This window comes from Abramis brama (genome assembly GCF_963993115.1).
Source record: "Abramis brama genome assembly, chromosome: 4".
Lineage (NCBI taxonomy): Eukaryota > Metazoa > Chordata > Actinopteri > Cypriniformes > Leuciscidae > Abramis > Abramis brama.
This window is the reverse complement of record NC_139966.1, coordinates 31,079,337-31,096,250: the sequence shown is the minus strand read 5'-3', so window position 1 is coordinate 31,096,250 and position 16,914 is coordinate 31,079,337. Positions and strand designations below refer to the sequence as shown.

General features: G+C 36.9%; 1 protein-coding gene across 1 annotated transcript; it reads right to left on the bottom strand.

Annotated features, from left to right (window-relative positions):
• Nucleotides 1–255: 255 nt before the first annotated feature.
• Nucleotides 256–14,431, bottom strand: LOC311081284 (uncharacterized protein). The gene is made up of 2 exons (XM_084111753.1): nucleotides 13,411–14,431; nucleotides 256–1,973 (listed from the first exon to the last, which is right to left on the bottom strand). The coding sequence occupies exons 1-2, from the start codon at nucleotides 13,493–13,495 to the stop codon at nucleotides 964–966; spliced, it is 1,095 nt and encodes a 364-aa protein (XP_083967879.1). The 5' UTR covers nucleotides 13,496–14,431; the 3' UTR covers nucleotides 256–963.
• Between the last annotated feature and the right edge of the window lie 2,483 nt (nucleotides 14,432–16,914).

Below are 16,914 nucleotides of genomic sequence, written 5' to 3'. Positions count from 1 at the left end.
ACTAACGGTAACTCTAGGCTTGGAGTCCCTCTTATGACGTCACGCCCAGCCTAGTGGAAGAGAGAGGGAGTGCTTAAAACCACAGTAAAAAGTACCAACATTTCATATTATATTCAGCATTTTGGTATAAAAAACATACAAAACAATAGTGGGTGGTTCTCATCTTTATGTTTAATAAGCACATTGCATTATCTTCGTGAAAAAATGTAACCTGCAATTTACACTTTAACCCTTAAAAAATAACTGTCATGCTGGTGTATTATATAGCCCTCCAGTCCGTGTGGTTGATTCAATATGTTAAATTTTTATTATGCCCCCTTCTCTTTTATTTTGTTATTGATTGTTATTACTTGTGTTAATAATAATAAATAAATAAAAACTTTTAAGCCTAAAAATCCTGGATCATGTCAAATCGTCAACAATGAATTCCAGCTAGTTGTGTAATCCACATACAAAGAACGGACCCTAGATTTCACAGAATGAGCCCCAAAAGTAGCCATAATCAAGTTCAGATTGACAACCTGTTCAATCTACCGCTAAATTAAATAATGAACATTGCCCTGAATTTTTTAATTCATCTTTAGTTTGTCCTTTCATTCATATTGTGGTATTTCATAGCAAAACAGAAGTTACTAATACTAACTAATATTTTGAGTTGTTAATATACACAATGGAGCGACGGCTCAATACTACTGAAATTAGAAAGTGTCTACTGCAACTGCTAAATATTAGAAACTGTAACTGCAAAGTATAAAGAACACAGGAAAGCAAGTAAGAGTAGTGTTATAGAACATGGATGATCAGATGTGGCCCACATTCAGTGGCAGTGTGAACATTGCCTTAATTCCATGGATACATATTTAAAAGGTTTCCTTTAAGTGTAAAACTTTACATTGAGGGCAGATGAAATACTTCTCCAGTTTGAGTTATTACATGATTTTTAAGTTTATTTTTAACTGACATTTACAACAGTTCTCTCGAGTGAATCTTCTCATGGCAGTTAAGGTTAACTTTACAACTGAAACTCTTTCCACACTGAACACATGCAAATGGCTTTTCTCCAGTGTGAATTCTCATGTGATTACGAAGATATTCTTTGTGTGAGAAGCTCTTCCCACACAGTTTGCAGGTGTGAGGCTTCTCTCCAGTGTGGACTCTCATGTGGGAATTAAGGTTTTTTTTATGTGTAAAAGTCTTTCCACATTGTTTGCATGTGAAAGGTTTCTCTCCAGTGTGAAGTCTAATGTGGGAATCAAGATTTATTTTATGTGTAAAAGTCTTTCCACATTGTTTGCATGTGAAAGGCCTCTCTCCAGTGTGAAGTCTAATGTGGGAATCAAGGTTTTTTTTATTTGTAAAAGTATTTCCACACAGTTTGCAGGAGTAAGGCTTCTCTCCAGTGTGAAGTCTTATGTGGCTTTTAAGGCTTTCTTTTCTAATGAAACCTTTTCCACAATTTTGGCAGGTGAAAGGCTTCTCTCCAGTGTGAACTTTCGTATGGGAATCAAGTCTTTTTTTATGTGTATAAGTCTTTCCACATTGATTGCATGTGAAAGGCCTCTCTCCAGTGTGAACTCTCATGTGATCTCTAAGGCTTTCTTTATGGGTGAAACTTTTTTCACACTGAGAGCATGTGTAAGGCTTCTCTCCAGTATGAAGTCTTATGTGGATTTTAAGGCTTCCCTTTTGAGTAAAATTTTTTCCACACTGTTGGCAGGAGAAAGGCTTCTCTCCTGTGTGAATTCTCATGTGGACTTTAAGGTTTCCAAGCTGATCAAAACTTTTTCCACACTGTTGGCAGGTGAAATGACTTCTAGCAACTGTCTTTTGAGGTCTTTTTTGTGAGGAGGCCTCTTCGGTTTGTGAGAAACTATAAGATTTTTCTCCAATTGTGAAATCATGATGTTTCACATACTGATATTTCTCTTCCATTTCATTCAGTTCTTCACTCTCTCCTTTCAGCTGCATCAGGTCTAAAAAAAAAGAGGAGAGAAATACAAGTTAACACAAAGGACAAAGCAACAGATATAAAGATTTAGACATTTAAAGCATTAAAATCATCATGTATTCTATTGAAAGATGTGTTCCCTCTAATCTCAGAGCCTCTGGTAACCATATCGCTCTGGTTAAAACAACCCAAAAAAACTTTGAAGTAGGCAATAATTGAACCTCTTATCTTAAAACAAGATCCCGCACACTATTTGTACTTGCAAATTAGTGTTGTCACGATACCAAAATTATGACTTCGATACGATACCAGACCAAAATACCTCGATACCGATACTGAATCGATACCACGGCAAAAAAACTAAAACAGTAAAAGTAATTGAAAAATATGACAGAACTTAATCATTGTTTTATAAATTAATTTTAAAAAGCTAAAAACTCACATCACCAGTATGATCCTGCCCTGCTTTATGACCATTCCCTCCCCTTTATTAAAAATAATAATAATAATAATTACATGTCAGTGTGAACGTCCTTACCAAGATGTTTGCAACATTCACATTATTATCAATCATGCTAACATTTACAAACCTTTCACAACTCTGAACAGGTTGGGATGACCAAAATCTTATTTCATGAAACGAGTCATTTAATATTTTTTAAATGTAATTTTATAATTATAATATAGATATTTAATTTAATTGTATCTTTGTAATTAAAAATAAGCAAAAAAGCAAATTACAAACAATATGACAAATACTATAAGAGACAAATAAAATAAACAGTGCTTAATTTCTTTTTTGAAAGCTATAGACCTTCTGTAGCTGAAACAATAAGGTCTTCACTCTATAAATTAACTATAGACTGATTCTTAATAAATAGATTACATTTATTCAGTCAAGCATTGGGTGACTGTCTATTTTCTTTTGTTGTTGGATTAGCATTAATCACACAGAATATTACGCAGCCGGTCCGGCCCTTTAAGACCTGCACGTATCCAATACATTGGAACATATACGATTTCTTTTTACAAACGGTTTACGTTCGCTAAAGACATACCCGACTGTGTTTACGTGAATACTCGCCAGGACGTGCATTTTTACATATCATTTTGACTATTCAAACCTAATAGTCCGCGAAAGAGAACTGAAGTCGCGATCGTATGCTGTCTGAACGGCGTGTGCGCGTGCTTCAGGTCTGAGCCCGGCAGCGCGAGCACGTCCCGTGCTTTATTTTCTCATGCATACACGTTTCTTTGTCAAGTGCTGCGCGTATATATTTTACTGTTCTGCTTCCGTTGTTTAGTAGTGAATGTACACGTCCTGACTCCTGCTGTCACACAGCTACGCAAATTAAGAAATACTGCTCTTATTATTTACTGTCACTCTTAAAGTACCGGTACTAATAAAAGTTAATATCGTATCGTTTTTAATAGCAGGGTATCGCGATACCTTCCTAGTACCGGTACATCGTACAACACTATTGCAAATATATCAAAATTAGTCTATTAAGCCTTATATTTGGTCCCATGACCTTCATCAGGCATACACAAACAGACAAATACAAAATGACCCAATTTAATTATTGAGCAATCACTGCATTTTTTTGACCCCATCGTGACACATAACCACCAATAACAATCAATGACAATTTATCATATCTATAACATCACATAGAAAAATGAAAATTTACATCAATAAATATATTGAAAATACAAATACTATTGTTTTACAACATAAAATTAAATAACGCTTCAATTAAATCCATTGGTGATCAGTTCTGAATAATAACTATCCAGAATAGCTCCCATCTCAGGCCATCCTTAAAAATATTCTTGTTTGCCGTAACCCGACCGACCCTGTCAATTTAGTACCGACCCAATTATTTATTTATTTTCCCTTTTAGTCCGACCGACTTGCCAGTTGTAAAATTGCGTTAAGACCGACAGATTTTTTTTTAACTCTTCAGACAACTAATACAAATGCAATAAAATAATATTAGTTATTAAGTATTGTGAATATAAATTGCCTAGACCTACATACAAACATAAGCTACGTTCTTTCTTTTAAATAAAAACCCGTGGCGCGTCATCTATGATTATGTTTACACCATTGGTTTACGCATGTCACACTACGGCCTGTAGTTCGCTTCGTTTCATTCACTGTCAATGGTTCGCGCTTGGTAATGATGGCTGCGGCTTTACTCTAAAGATTATTTCATTTTTATATGTTGTTGAATATGGTTTATTAAAAAATAAACATGTGAGAGCGTTATAGGCTATATGTCATGTTTTAGTCAGATATGACGACGCTACTGCAACACGCATCGCCGCAGATGAGAAGCTGAGCATCAACGTGCTATCGCAAATCAAAGTGAAAGTAAAGCCGCCTTTCCACTGCAAATGACAAACGACAGCCGTCGGACCGGAAGTCATTCATTTCCAATGGAGAGTCATACGGGAGCTGCGGGGAGTTCCGATCATATGCGTATGCGGAAATTTCGGATCCGATTTGAGCTTCGGATGCGTTGAAATATCTGAACTTCTGCGGCTAGACCGTATGCGACCGGTCGACCGGATGTGATGTATTCTAATCAAAACTATGAGCACAAAGCTAGAATTGCCAATATTTTAATACTTTATTGTAAACGCTATTCCTGCAAAATGACGGTTATTAATAATAATGGCTGAAAAAATATTTGTATCATTATTAAATCAATATTTATATTGATTAGCTCTATAAAATCGACTGTTTTTTATATTAGATGTATTGAGGGTCATTCGTTTTGTGTGGATATATTCATGCATGCATTATATTCATTAAAAGCATTAATTTTACCATTGTGAATAGCCGAGGGTAACGGTTGCTTCACAACCAATTTCAAAGTTCCTTGCGACTGACACCAGGGGGTGAAATGCGACAATCGAATGCGAATGTCGTGCGCAGTGGAAAGGCGGCTTAAGTCTTTTCTCCTTGTACATGTTTCCCCTAAGAAACATTATCACTAGATTTCACTACGTTATGCCAATAATACTCCAATAAAATAGTTTTATAATTTCCTAACAATCTGAAGAAACGGCACAACTCCCAAAGTTAACTGAGTGAATTAATGATAACAAAGATGTGATAAAGTAATTTTCCTCAATTAAATTGTGACAAAGACAAGGGTGTTAAAGGAAAACTTCACTTCAAAATGAAAATTCTGTCACCATATACTCACCCTCAAGTTGTTCTTCTGCTGAACACAAAGAAAGATATTTTGAAGAATCTCGATAACCAGACTGTTGTTGTACCCCATGGAAGTTAATGGGGTACATACACTGTTTGGCAGAGGTGGAAAGTAACTACTTACAAATACTTTCGTTACAGTACTTGAGTAGATTTTTCCATTTTTTTCAACTTCAAAGTATTCCAAGCAAAGTATTCAACTTCGCTACATGTATTTTTCATCAAAAGTACAAAGTACTTTGACAAAGGTGCCGACCATAGACTGTAAAAAAATATGGACGTAGTGTCCGTGACGTCACCCGTAGGTTTCTGAAGAGCATTTTTGAAGCCTAAAGTAGGCGGAGCCGGCCGTCGCCATCTTGGCCTCGCGTCACTCCCGGATAACAGAAAATAGGCAAACAGGCGGGGCGTGAGTGGAGCTGAGGAGCCGAAATCACCTAGCTCGACGTCATAGATATAAACACTGTTTTATATCTATGATATAAAACTGTTTTATATCTATGATATAAAACTGTTTTATATCTATGATATATCTATAAACACTGTTTATATCTATGGCTCGACGTGATCGAGTTAGCTGATGATGTAAAGCCAATTAAAAGTTCCTGTTTTTGCCCTTCGAAATATTATATTATAATATTTAAAAGACACGGCTACAAGTGAGACTGTGTATTGTGACCCCCAATTTCCACCAGATGCGTAACGGCTGCGGAACGGCTCCGCTGCGTGACAGCTCCGTGTTCCGTCGTCCGTCAATACCCACCAGGTCCGGATTTGTTGCGGAACGGCTGCGGTCATGACTGACAGCTGACGTCACGAGGACCCACGAGATCTCGCTAATTCACGTATGATCGCGCGATATATAGTTTCTATAAACAGAACGTTATGAGGAATGGTATATTATGACGTTTTCAAGGTGTAGTGTAGGGAAATATGATCCGCCATGATCACGGTGTATTTTATTTAGAAAATTAACCGGATCTTTTATTTTGTTTTGGTTTGTTCTGTTTTTTTGATCGACTTCCTGTCCTGCGCACTCTGCCCTGTAGTGCTGCGGAGCTCTCCGGCATCCGGCAAAAATAGAAGCTCTGCGTATCTGCTCCGGAGGGCTGCGGATCGCCGGAGTCGGAACGCAGCTGTACCGCATTCAGTGGAAATACACTCATTGACTTTAATGGAAACCTATTGACTCCGCCGCCGTGCCGGAGCCGTTCCGCAGCCGTTACGCATCTGGTGGAAATTGGGGGTGATTCTGTACTATTCTGCTAACGTTAGTTGAAACTGTATTATGCAGTAACTTAATATTACTCTGAGAGTGTGTGTGTGACAGTGATTTATGTGCACATGTCAGTCACTCTTTCTTAAGGTCAGTCAGCACGGCATCGCTCGTCAAGTTCGTAGAGAGCTTATTCAGTCCATTTTAAATTCTGATTTTGGCCGCCTCTCAAATGGGTTATAGATATATTGCCTATGAAGTTCAAGTAAATGCGCTAGAAAATCTGCGCTCATTCAAGGATGTGCATTTATAGCATGGACGGAGAAAGCGCCGACGCCTGCATGATTTCATCTGACGGTACATAAGCATATTATAATCTATATCTGTTCCGTGAGAGCAGAACGAACGAGCCTTTATTGACGTTTTTAAATCTGAAAACTCCAAAAAGCAACGAAATTGTCAGACATCCATTAGTGCATGTTCACAGAGGAAAACTGAAATACAGCGCTGGTTGTTCTCTCGAACGATACTCGACGACAACAATCCTAAGCCGTGGGCGAAGTTAACGTTACTTAATGGGTGTATTCAATTGTATGAAATAATCCTGAAAAAAAGCACAAAACACGGCAGAGATGGCAAGTTCAGCAGCTAACACTTGCTGAGGTGAAGTGACGGCTAGTAACAACAGACAAGCGGCTAGCATTGACATCAGCGACAAGCCACCTGTCACTCAAGTGGCCACACCCTTAATTATGCAGAACTTTAAATATTAATCAACTAAACGGATGAGTTATAAAAAAATTCACCCCCCTCACAGTTGTCATGAAGGGCAAAAATAGCTGTATAGACCAAAGCCACATACAGACACCAGGCTGTAAACACGTTTTTTTCTGCTGTAAAATTTGGCATTTTAACATGGGGGAGATACAGATTTGACTCACTTTTGACATCAGCCTCAAGCGGCCAGTTTAACTCACTTCCGTGTTGGTTTCAAGAGAGAGACGGGGAGGTTGCCGCTTGGTGCCGACAGAGCAACAGGGCAAGCTGAAATTTGACAGACCCTTTTCAAACTACTGCAGTGGAGCCCTGCGCTTCAGCCAATAACTGACAGGTCTGACTCGGGCGCAAAACTACCAGTTCAGCTGTGGAGCGGGACGTTCAAACCGCGCTTTGACATTCAATCACTGGCGCTCATTTTTTGAATCAGTATCGCTAACGTTTCAATATTTTAGTGAATGTAAGTGAGCTATGCTCATATTCTGATTTTAACCCTTTCACGCATAGTGGTCACTACAGTGGACAGCTATTAAAAAAGCATTTTCTTGAATTTGCACGGGTTTTTATGGCAAAGTTGGACATCAGCCTCTTCATTGGACCGTGGTGCATCATCCTATAAATTGCAACCAAGGGGCAAGCCGTTGTGTTTCGATTTTTTCCCCCTCCAAACCAAGATGGCCAAGGGTCAGTCAGACATGCCAAGTTGCTCTGGAATATCCACCCATTCCTTCTATCCTAAGAGACTCTTGTAGGTAAAAAAAATATTGCAGCATCAAGCAATATCTAATGAGTCATATCACAGTAAAATTTTTCAAGTTTTGATTTTAGATTGAGAGAAAACTCTGATTAATCACATGTCCACTGTAGTGGACGTCATGCATCAACTGCTATATTTCAGCTACAATTCATAATTATAATGTGAATATTGTTTTTGAAATGTAAAACTTAATCTGCAGTGACTTTTTTTACTGTGAATAAATGTACTTGTATTATTAGAATGTAATTTTCATTGACATCGAAAAAAGTCATGTGATTACATAATGTATGACACTTGTAATGCATTACTTTACTTGTTAGATCAAAAAGTAATCTGATTTCGTAATGCATGTTATTGTAATGCATTTTTTTACTCATAACATCAAAAAGTAATCTGATTACGTAATGCATGTTTACTTGTAATGCGTTTCCTTACTCATGACATCAAAAAGTAATCTGATTATGTAATGTGCGTTATTGTAATGCGTGTCTTTACTCATAACATCACAAAGTAATCTGATTACGTAATGCATGTTACTTGTAATGCGTTTCTTTACTCGTTACATCAAAAAGTAATCTGATTAGGTAATGCACATTACTTGTAGTTAATTACTTGTTAGATCAAAACGTAATCTGATTAGGTAATACATGTTACTTGTAACACATTACTTTACTTGTAACATCAAAAAAGTAATCTGAATGTGTTATGCATGTTACTTGTAATGTGTTACCCCCAACACTGATCATTTCAGATGAGATTGAAAAAAAAACGTATCGCTAGGTTTTCTCAAAGGAGGGCTATGATAGAAATGTGCATGTCCATCTTGAACATAATCAGAATTATCAGCTAATAAGGGTAAATCTCCATACTCTGGTGCACTGGAGGGAGCATCTGAGTGGTTTCCACAGTTGTACCTTGACAGACTGTAGAAAATTCTGATGGAATCACGTCCTCATGTTCTGATATCAAATATACGCGAAGTGCAACTTGTATGAAGTTGTATGAAGCCTTTGCAATATTTTGCATTTATATTTTTTGTATATATTTTATAGTTTTCACATGATTTGATATAATTGTATTGATTAGTTTGTTAAATTCACATACTTTATCTGTTTGATTATTGTCTTTTATTTAATATAGTATATCTTAAGTTTAAACCATAACTGCATGCTGTCCACTCAAGTGGACATCTGAAGATCTCTTTGAAAAATTTGTAAAAAAATTTAATAAAAATCAATTCTTGTTTTTCATGCCCTAAGAGCAATAAAAACACATAGGAAAAAAATCCTGACTGAGGTTATCATAATTCATGCATGAAAGGGTTAAATTTTAATTATGGCAACTCCTGCAATGGGTCATCCCATTGATAATACCAGAGAACTTAACAGTTGTAGTAAGTCAAGTCAAGTCAAGTCATCTTCATTTATATAGCGCTTTTAACAATGGAGATTGTTTCAAAGCAGCTTTACAGAGATAAGCATATAATTTAAGGTAACAGAGATTGTTTTGGCTTTATAGCGGTTCTTTAATTAAGTTATTTTCCAGCTAAAGTTAGTTTTGATTGATTTGCTTCTGTCGCAACGATAATTTGTTATTAAATTAGGGGCCGCTAAGACGACACCATTCTCTCTACACAGACTTTAAACGCGAACCTGTGAGAAATGTTGATGGCGTTCACATGCGCATTTAGAATGGGTTCTATAGTTATGTGCGTTTGAATATACGTGCGCAGGTTTGGACTTCCCTACAAGCCAAGCCTAAACAAAGTACTTGTCTTTCCTTATAAATTTTGATAAAGAATTTTATTTTATTTTGTCGCTTTGGGGTAGGAACGTGAAACGAATTTTCCCGACAACGCCTTATCTGTAGAGTGGTAAAAAACTCGGCTCATAACATGGACTTTATTGCATGGACGGAGCAAGAACAATGTAAGTGTCTTAAATACATGGACACAGTTCAATTGAATGGTAAAGCTAGCCCTCTTTAACAATACAGTTAAACTAAATGTACAAAGTAGACTTTGTACAAAGCTGAAAAATCCTCAACAACAGTGAAATAAGATTGCATGATTTATCGGTCAATCAGATGCATGTAAAAGTGTAGTTTGTTACTATAGCAACAGTGGGCTCTATTGTATGGGCTTTATTAAATTAAAGAATTTAATTTAACATGTTAAACATTATCCCACTTAATTTTTTATTTTATTTTTACTGGCACTTTTTTATTCATACTGTTTTAAATCTCTTTTTTTTTAATCGCACCTCTCACTTAACCTTCTTTGCTTTCAATTATGAAATGATTCAAATGAAAACATTTAAATGATCTTACCTGGACTTACTTTTCAAAATTACATGTCAGTCGTGTTTGAAATCACTTTGTTGTTTCATGTTCCTTCTTAAAAAGAGTGAGAATATATTTGATTCAATTATATGATACAGGCTATGTTGATTAGCATTGCAATAAAGGGTTAGTTCACTCAAAAAATGTAAATTAGCTCATGATTTACTCACCCTCAAGTCCTCCTAGGTGTATATGGCATTCTTATTTCAGACGAATACAATCGGAGTTATATAAAAAAAATGTCCTGGCTCTTCCAAGCTTTATACTGGGAGTGAATGGTCCTACCTTCTTTCCTCCAATGCTGGCCCTGACTCCACCCATTCGAAGAACATGGACATGGATGGGGGGAGGGGGAGTATGTTACGACCATTTGATTGACAAACTTACTGTCCAATGATTCTAGGTGGTCTTGGAAATGATTGGCTGGAGTTTTTCGAGTCCTGCCCGTTCGATGCATATGGCTGCGTAAATCGATGCGTATGGCAGAAGTGATTATAGTTTATAAAGTTTTAAATATGGCTATTTTCTTTACATGAATGCACTTCTCTTCAGAAGGCCTTTATTAACCCCCTGGAGTAAAAGTAGAGTGCTTGAATCATGTATGAATGCACTTTTTTGGGCTTCAAATTTTCTGTCTGTCATTTTCTTCACTGTCATTATAAAGCTTGGAAGCATTTTTTTTATATAATTCTGATTGTATTCGTCTAAAAGAAGAATGTCATATACACCTAGGAGGACTTGAGGGTGAGTAAACACACAGGATTCTCGATGGATGTACTGTTACTTTGTTTTCTATAGTTAAGAACGTCTCTGGCTAATGTAACCATGGTTCGTCGGGCCAAAAGCGGGCGTGCTAGTGCGTGCCAGGGTCAGTCGCGTTTCCACTGTCACTTCTGGGGATTGATCGGGCCTTGTCAGGGCTTCCTTGGGGCTAACTCGGGCTTGAGGAGTGGTTACAAACAGAGGCAGAGTTTTCCTGAGTCGGGCTTTTAAAATCATTTTAGCTCAAAAATAAATTTCATGTTTGAATACCTTCTGTTTGTGATCCGATGTGGATTCTGATCACTGTATAAGGCAAATGCGCACTAACCATTTCCATAGTAAACATAGTAAATATGACTGATTGAAGAAATCAGACAAATCATATAGGCTATCACAATCATGTTTTTATTTTATCTGTCAGTACGTCTCGTCTCTTTATAACGGACTGTCTGATATCCATATTTAGCTCTGCATAAGTCATAAAATAAGCAACCTTTTTTCCGGGAGATTCCTCTGTTTCTCTGACTGAAAATATAACTATAGGCTATTGGGAGAGAGTGCTAAAGCTCCTCAGGTCGTATTTTTGGTGGCATATTTGTAGAAATTATCACTCTTTCTAAATGTCATTTAAATATGTCCTATAACTACAAATAAACAGAAACAGATGCGACTGAATAAGTAGCTAAGTGTCTCCTCTTTCTTTTGTGAAATAACTGTAAACCACTTTATTTCTGTGCGACTAATGTGCAATCTTGACACAAATTAATACATCATGATCAATGTATCACTTTTTATTGTAAACCTGTGGTAAAGCATCGATGCTTGGGTTTTAAATCTTTAAGTAAACAACAAAAATGCCAACAAACGGACGCTTTTATCATGTTCATTTTGCGATCTCACTAGTTTCCAGTGATTTCTTTCTGATTCGTTTTCTGATAAAATTTCCTTTTGTTGGTTAAATGATGGGTTGAAGCGCTGCAGAGCTTCTGGCCCAACGATGAAAACGCAACATGGTTTTGGGCTCGGTGCTACAGGTCCGAGCCAGGCTATGGTGATTTGCCACATCAATATCTTGACCACGTTTTAGTCCAGATTACCTATTTAGTCTTTAAGTATTAAATATTTGGTGCTGAGATGAACACCATGGCAAATACATAAATCTGAATGGCCGTTTGAAACATTTAAATATCTCAGGAACAGAAAGTAGCGCCACTTTGTTTACAGGCCAACCTGGGTTATCTGAATTAAAATTTTCATTCAGCACGTCTCATTCACTCGTTTCGCCATGCTTCTCATCCGTGTTTTTTTTTATTTTATTTGAAGGTTATTTTTTAAGTTAAATTCACATTAGGCTGTATCACTGTTTTCCATTCACAAATTGAAGATCTTTTAAAATTATAATGAAGACGTTTGTTACACCATTTAAGATATTTAAGACATTTTATTCGCTCAAATGCTCCTAAATACATTTTAAAGTTCGCACGCATCTATTTTTAGTTGCAAACTTGAGTGAAACGCTTGCACTGTCGAGCCCTGTAATGCCATGAAAACTTTTCTGAAGACAGTCAGTTCCCTTTACAGAAACATTCACATAAACCAACCCGTCGCAAATTATGTAGTCATGTAAATCCACTATATTTAAAAAAAATATGACTGTTGTTGTTTCACAAAAAGTAGTTTTAAGAGTTTTTAGGACATAATGAGTTTATTTAGACCTCCATGTGACTATTATATAAAATATAAAATAATTGTATTTTTTTATTTAATACTCTTTTTTTATTTTAGACTGAAAAACTTGTTCACCCCTGTTTATATTGCAACAATAAATAACTCACAAAACGAACTCTCTTTAATCCCACAAATACCATGTAGAGCCATATGATTTCCACGATGCAGAAAACACGGATGGAATCACGGAATCCAGTCACAAAAGGAACTTACTGGGAACTTCACAGAATTTGGCAATTTTGGAATGAATAAATCAAATGCTTTGAATAATTTTAAAAAAAATATTAAAAGTCTTACTAAAAATATAAAATATTTAGTTTACTTACATCATGTCATGTAACTGAGATAAGAGAATTGAGAACATACAAATGTGTAAATAATCAAATGTTAATTTTGAGCCCTGTTTTATGAGGATCTGAATGTTGTCTTTCATGTGTAGGCTAATGTTTTGTTTTGACCCTCTGAATTTTAGTTACTGTAAAGTCCATGTTTTGTTATGGTTGCATTTAAAAGTGGTAGAAATTAATGTTTTTCCTTGTTTCAGTACAGAATATTGGGTTTAATGTTACATATGACATTTTTCAAAAATATCATTAATTTCTGTAGATCCGGACATTTTAATAAGGATCAAGTTCCGCTTTGAGAATGAAACCAACCTGTTTGTTCCTCAGTTTCTTCTTGTTTCACACTGATCGCTTCTTCAATCTCCACTTCTTCACTCTCCTCTTTAATAAATGCCATCTTTGCTTGTGTCTCAGTATTTTCTTGTGGATCTCAGCTGCTTTACCAGGAGTTTTTTTTCTCTGTGTTTGGACACTGTCATGATTAAGATGAGAATAATTAACAGAAAGAAAAATAAATCCAAACTAAGTATGTCTCAATCAGCTCTAGTTCAGTAGTTATGTACACTGGTAATAGAGTCAGTCAGAGTGAGAGTTAATGGACTTAAATGACCAGATCAACCCCCCCAAAAAAAAAGAAAGAAAAGAAAAACAAGCAATAAAAATGAATAATTAAACCAACTCTTTGTGTTTAGAAATTTATGCTTAACATTTGATATTAATGGATATGTAGATTAAGCTTGATATATCACTTTCCTAAAAACATTGCAGTTGGTTTGTTAAAGTTGTAATCACACACGTTTCACTGAATCAAAGCATTTGCGAAGCATTTGATTCAATTGACTCTTGAGTTTCGAAAAGCTCCGTTTCTCCATCACTACTCGCCAGTGTCCGAATCGTGTTTATAAACTGATTCACGATATTGGGAGCGAAATGAGACGCTCCTTTTCTGTTTATGATGTGTGGATGCACTTTACGAACAAAAATAACGTTAGATAAAGCATTATAATGTTACATTCAACGATAAATAATTCATTTAGCATCGCTTGTCAAACCGATACAATAGGTTGGTTTCACGTGACGTCACGCTGCTGCATTGCGAGAGCGCGAAATTCAGATGGAGGGCAGGAAGTGAAATAGCTGAGGATCTGCCGTCTGAAAAATGCCAATGTTTTGTGTAGTTTACGGCTGCTCCAATCGTTCTAATCGAGAAAAGGGAAAGGGTTTTTATAGAGTACTGAAGATTGTCACTCATAAAGGTGAGAAATGTAAAAAGCTCACAGAACAACGCCGTAAAAAGTGGATTTTTAACGTAAGTTACGTCTGCGATCGGGAGGAGCAGTCTGTTAATGCCCGTGTCTGCAGCGATCACTTCGTCGGAGGTATGTTAGCTAGCCAACGTGTTTTTTGTGTCTGTTTATATAGCATTAGGTTGTTGTTAAATGCTCAGTGAAACTGTCAGTGAAACGTGACCCAATTCCGATTTTTTGCTCATATGTGACACAGATCCGATGTGTTCTATTACAGTGTAAACAGGAAAAAAACGCATGCATTCGGATATTTCGAGATCGGTTTCAGGCCTCATTCATATGTGGAAATAAATCGGATATGTGCCAGTGCGACTGTCATGTAAACAGGCAGATCGGATTATCTGAGGCATTAGGCAACGTCTCCGCGGTTAAAGCCAATATTTTAAACACAATATGCTCCCACCAGTCCTGAGATATGTGCAATGATGGCACTTTTCGTCCTCCTCCGCCTCATAATCATGATGATGTTTGGCGAACTTCGCATATATCGCAGAGCTAGGATCAAGCATATTTCGCGTTCGTCCATCTGTGTAAGATAATTTAACCCTTTAAGCATGCGCGATGTTTCAGATAGTATGGCAAGTGAAAAAACGTGTAAACGGACGGTCAAAAAATCGGCTAAAGGGACAATACGGACACTCCGCAACGGTTTCCTCCATAGACGTATTCTCCGTGTTTACTTCCTGCCCTCCATCTGAAATCGCCCCGCCTTCGCGCGTCATCATAATCACGTGACTGAAACCCACCTATTGATTAAACTTTTTTTTTTTTTAAATGGATTTAAATACTTTAAATGTTTTAAAACACAAACCTTTCTTCAGCTGAACCACAGCAGACGCACGAGTATGTCGCAGACTTATGATATCATCATGCCACAACAAAATAAAGGCCCCATTCACATGCTTAAACAAAGTGCATAGAATATGCAATAAAATAGATCCAAGAGGAATTCAGAGTTGATTTCTTTGTAAAATATTAACTACTATTGAAACAGTGTGTGATTATGTCTACAAGGCAAAATTGTAATTTTTAGGGTGAAAAAAAACCCCATTTATAGATATCATTGTATCAAAATGTAATTGTGACAGATGTGATTAAAAACCCTAGATTAAAGAGTGTATGAGTTCATAAATGAGTTCATACATCACGCGTCAGTGCTGAAACACATTAAAGTCAGTGTTTTTTCTCCCCAATATTAAAATGTGGACATATTAATTTCATTTGAATCTTAAAATTTTTTATTTTATTTTTTTTCCAGAAAATATCTAAAAATGACAATCTTCCAATAATCAGTAGAAAATAAATAAAAGAAGCTGCAAGAAAAATGTCAAGGATAAAATGTATTCATTAAATACCAGAAATTATTAATGAAAAGTTTTGCTTCCAAATTTATTTCTGATTGGACATGAAAAGAAACAACTGTTGATCTGTGTGTGATATATATACACACATATATACAGTGAGGAAAATAAGTATTTGAACACCCTGCTATTTTGCAAGTTCTCCCACTTAGAAATCATGGAGGGGTCTGAAATTGTCATCGTAGGTGCATGTCCACTGTGAGAGACATAATCTAAAAAAAAAAATCCAGAAATCACAATGTATGATTTTGTAACTATTTATTTGTATGATACAGCTGCAAATAAGTATTTGAACACCTGAGAAAATCAATGTTAATATTTGGTACAGTAGCCTTTGTTTGCAATTACAGAGGTAAAACGTTTCCTGTAGTTTTTCTCCAGGTTTGCACACACTGCAGGAGGGATTTTGGCCCACTCCTCCACACAGATCTTCTCTAGATTAGTCAGGTTTCTGGGCTGTCGCTGAGAAACACGGAGTTTGAGCTCCCTCCAAAGATTCTCTATTGGGTTTAGGTTTGGAGACTGGCTAGGCCACGGCAGAACCTTGATATGCTTCTTACAGAGCCACTCCTTGGTAATCCTGGCTGTGTGCTTCGGGTCATTGTCATGTTGGAAGACCCAGCCTCGACCCATCTTCAATGCTCTGAGGGAAGGAGGTTCGGCGCTGACATATTTCGCAGAGGATTTCACTGCCGCCAACGCTCTCGGCTTTCCCATTATGAATTTGTGGAATTCTCCACAGCTCATTTCTAAATTCATTTTTACTTTAATTTTGCTGCGGACCAGGTTAATTGAACATCTTTTTCTAACATCAGTCCAGGCACCTTTCATGATGGAAAACACCCGCTCTGAGTAAGCATTGCTCACGGGAATGCTCAGGACGAAGGACAACAGCTTAGAATACCGTGGGAATGCAGACCTGCGCTTGGGCCCAAAGCTCACCTACAGGGTGGCTGTGTGTCGCCAGTTTTGGCAAGACATCCTGCAGAGCACAATTCTCGTTGTAGAGCTCATCCATGTCAAGATCCTCATCCATTTGAAGGGCGGATACAACTGTGGTCAATTGCCGGTAGCTTATGTCTTGCCTTTCCTTAAGGTTGAAACACTGGAGGTTGAGCAGGTGCCCAGTTTCGGAGAAGTTGAACCAT

Excerpts from the sequence above, each read along its gene's own strand:
- LOC311081284 (XM_084111753.1), bottom strand. The coding sequence starts at position 13,495 with ATGGCATTTATTAAAGAGGAGAGTGAAGAAGTGGAGATTGAAGAAGCG. Across the intron at positions 1,974-13,410 it reads AGAAACTGAGGAACAAACAG|ACCTGATGCAGCTGAAAGGA; the intron begins GTTGGTTTCATT and ends CTTTTTTTTTAG.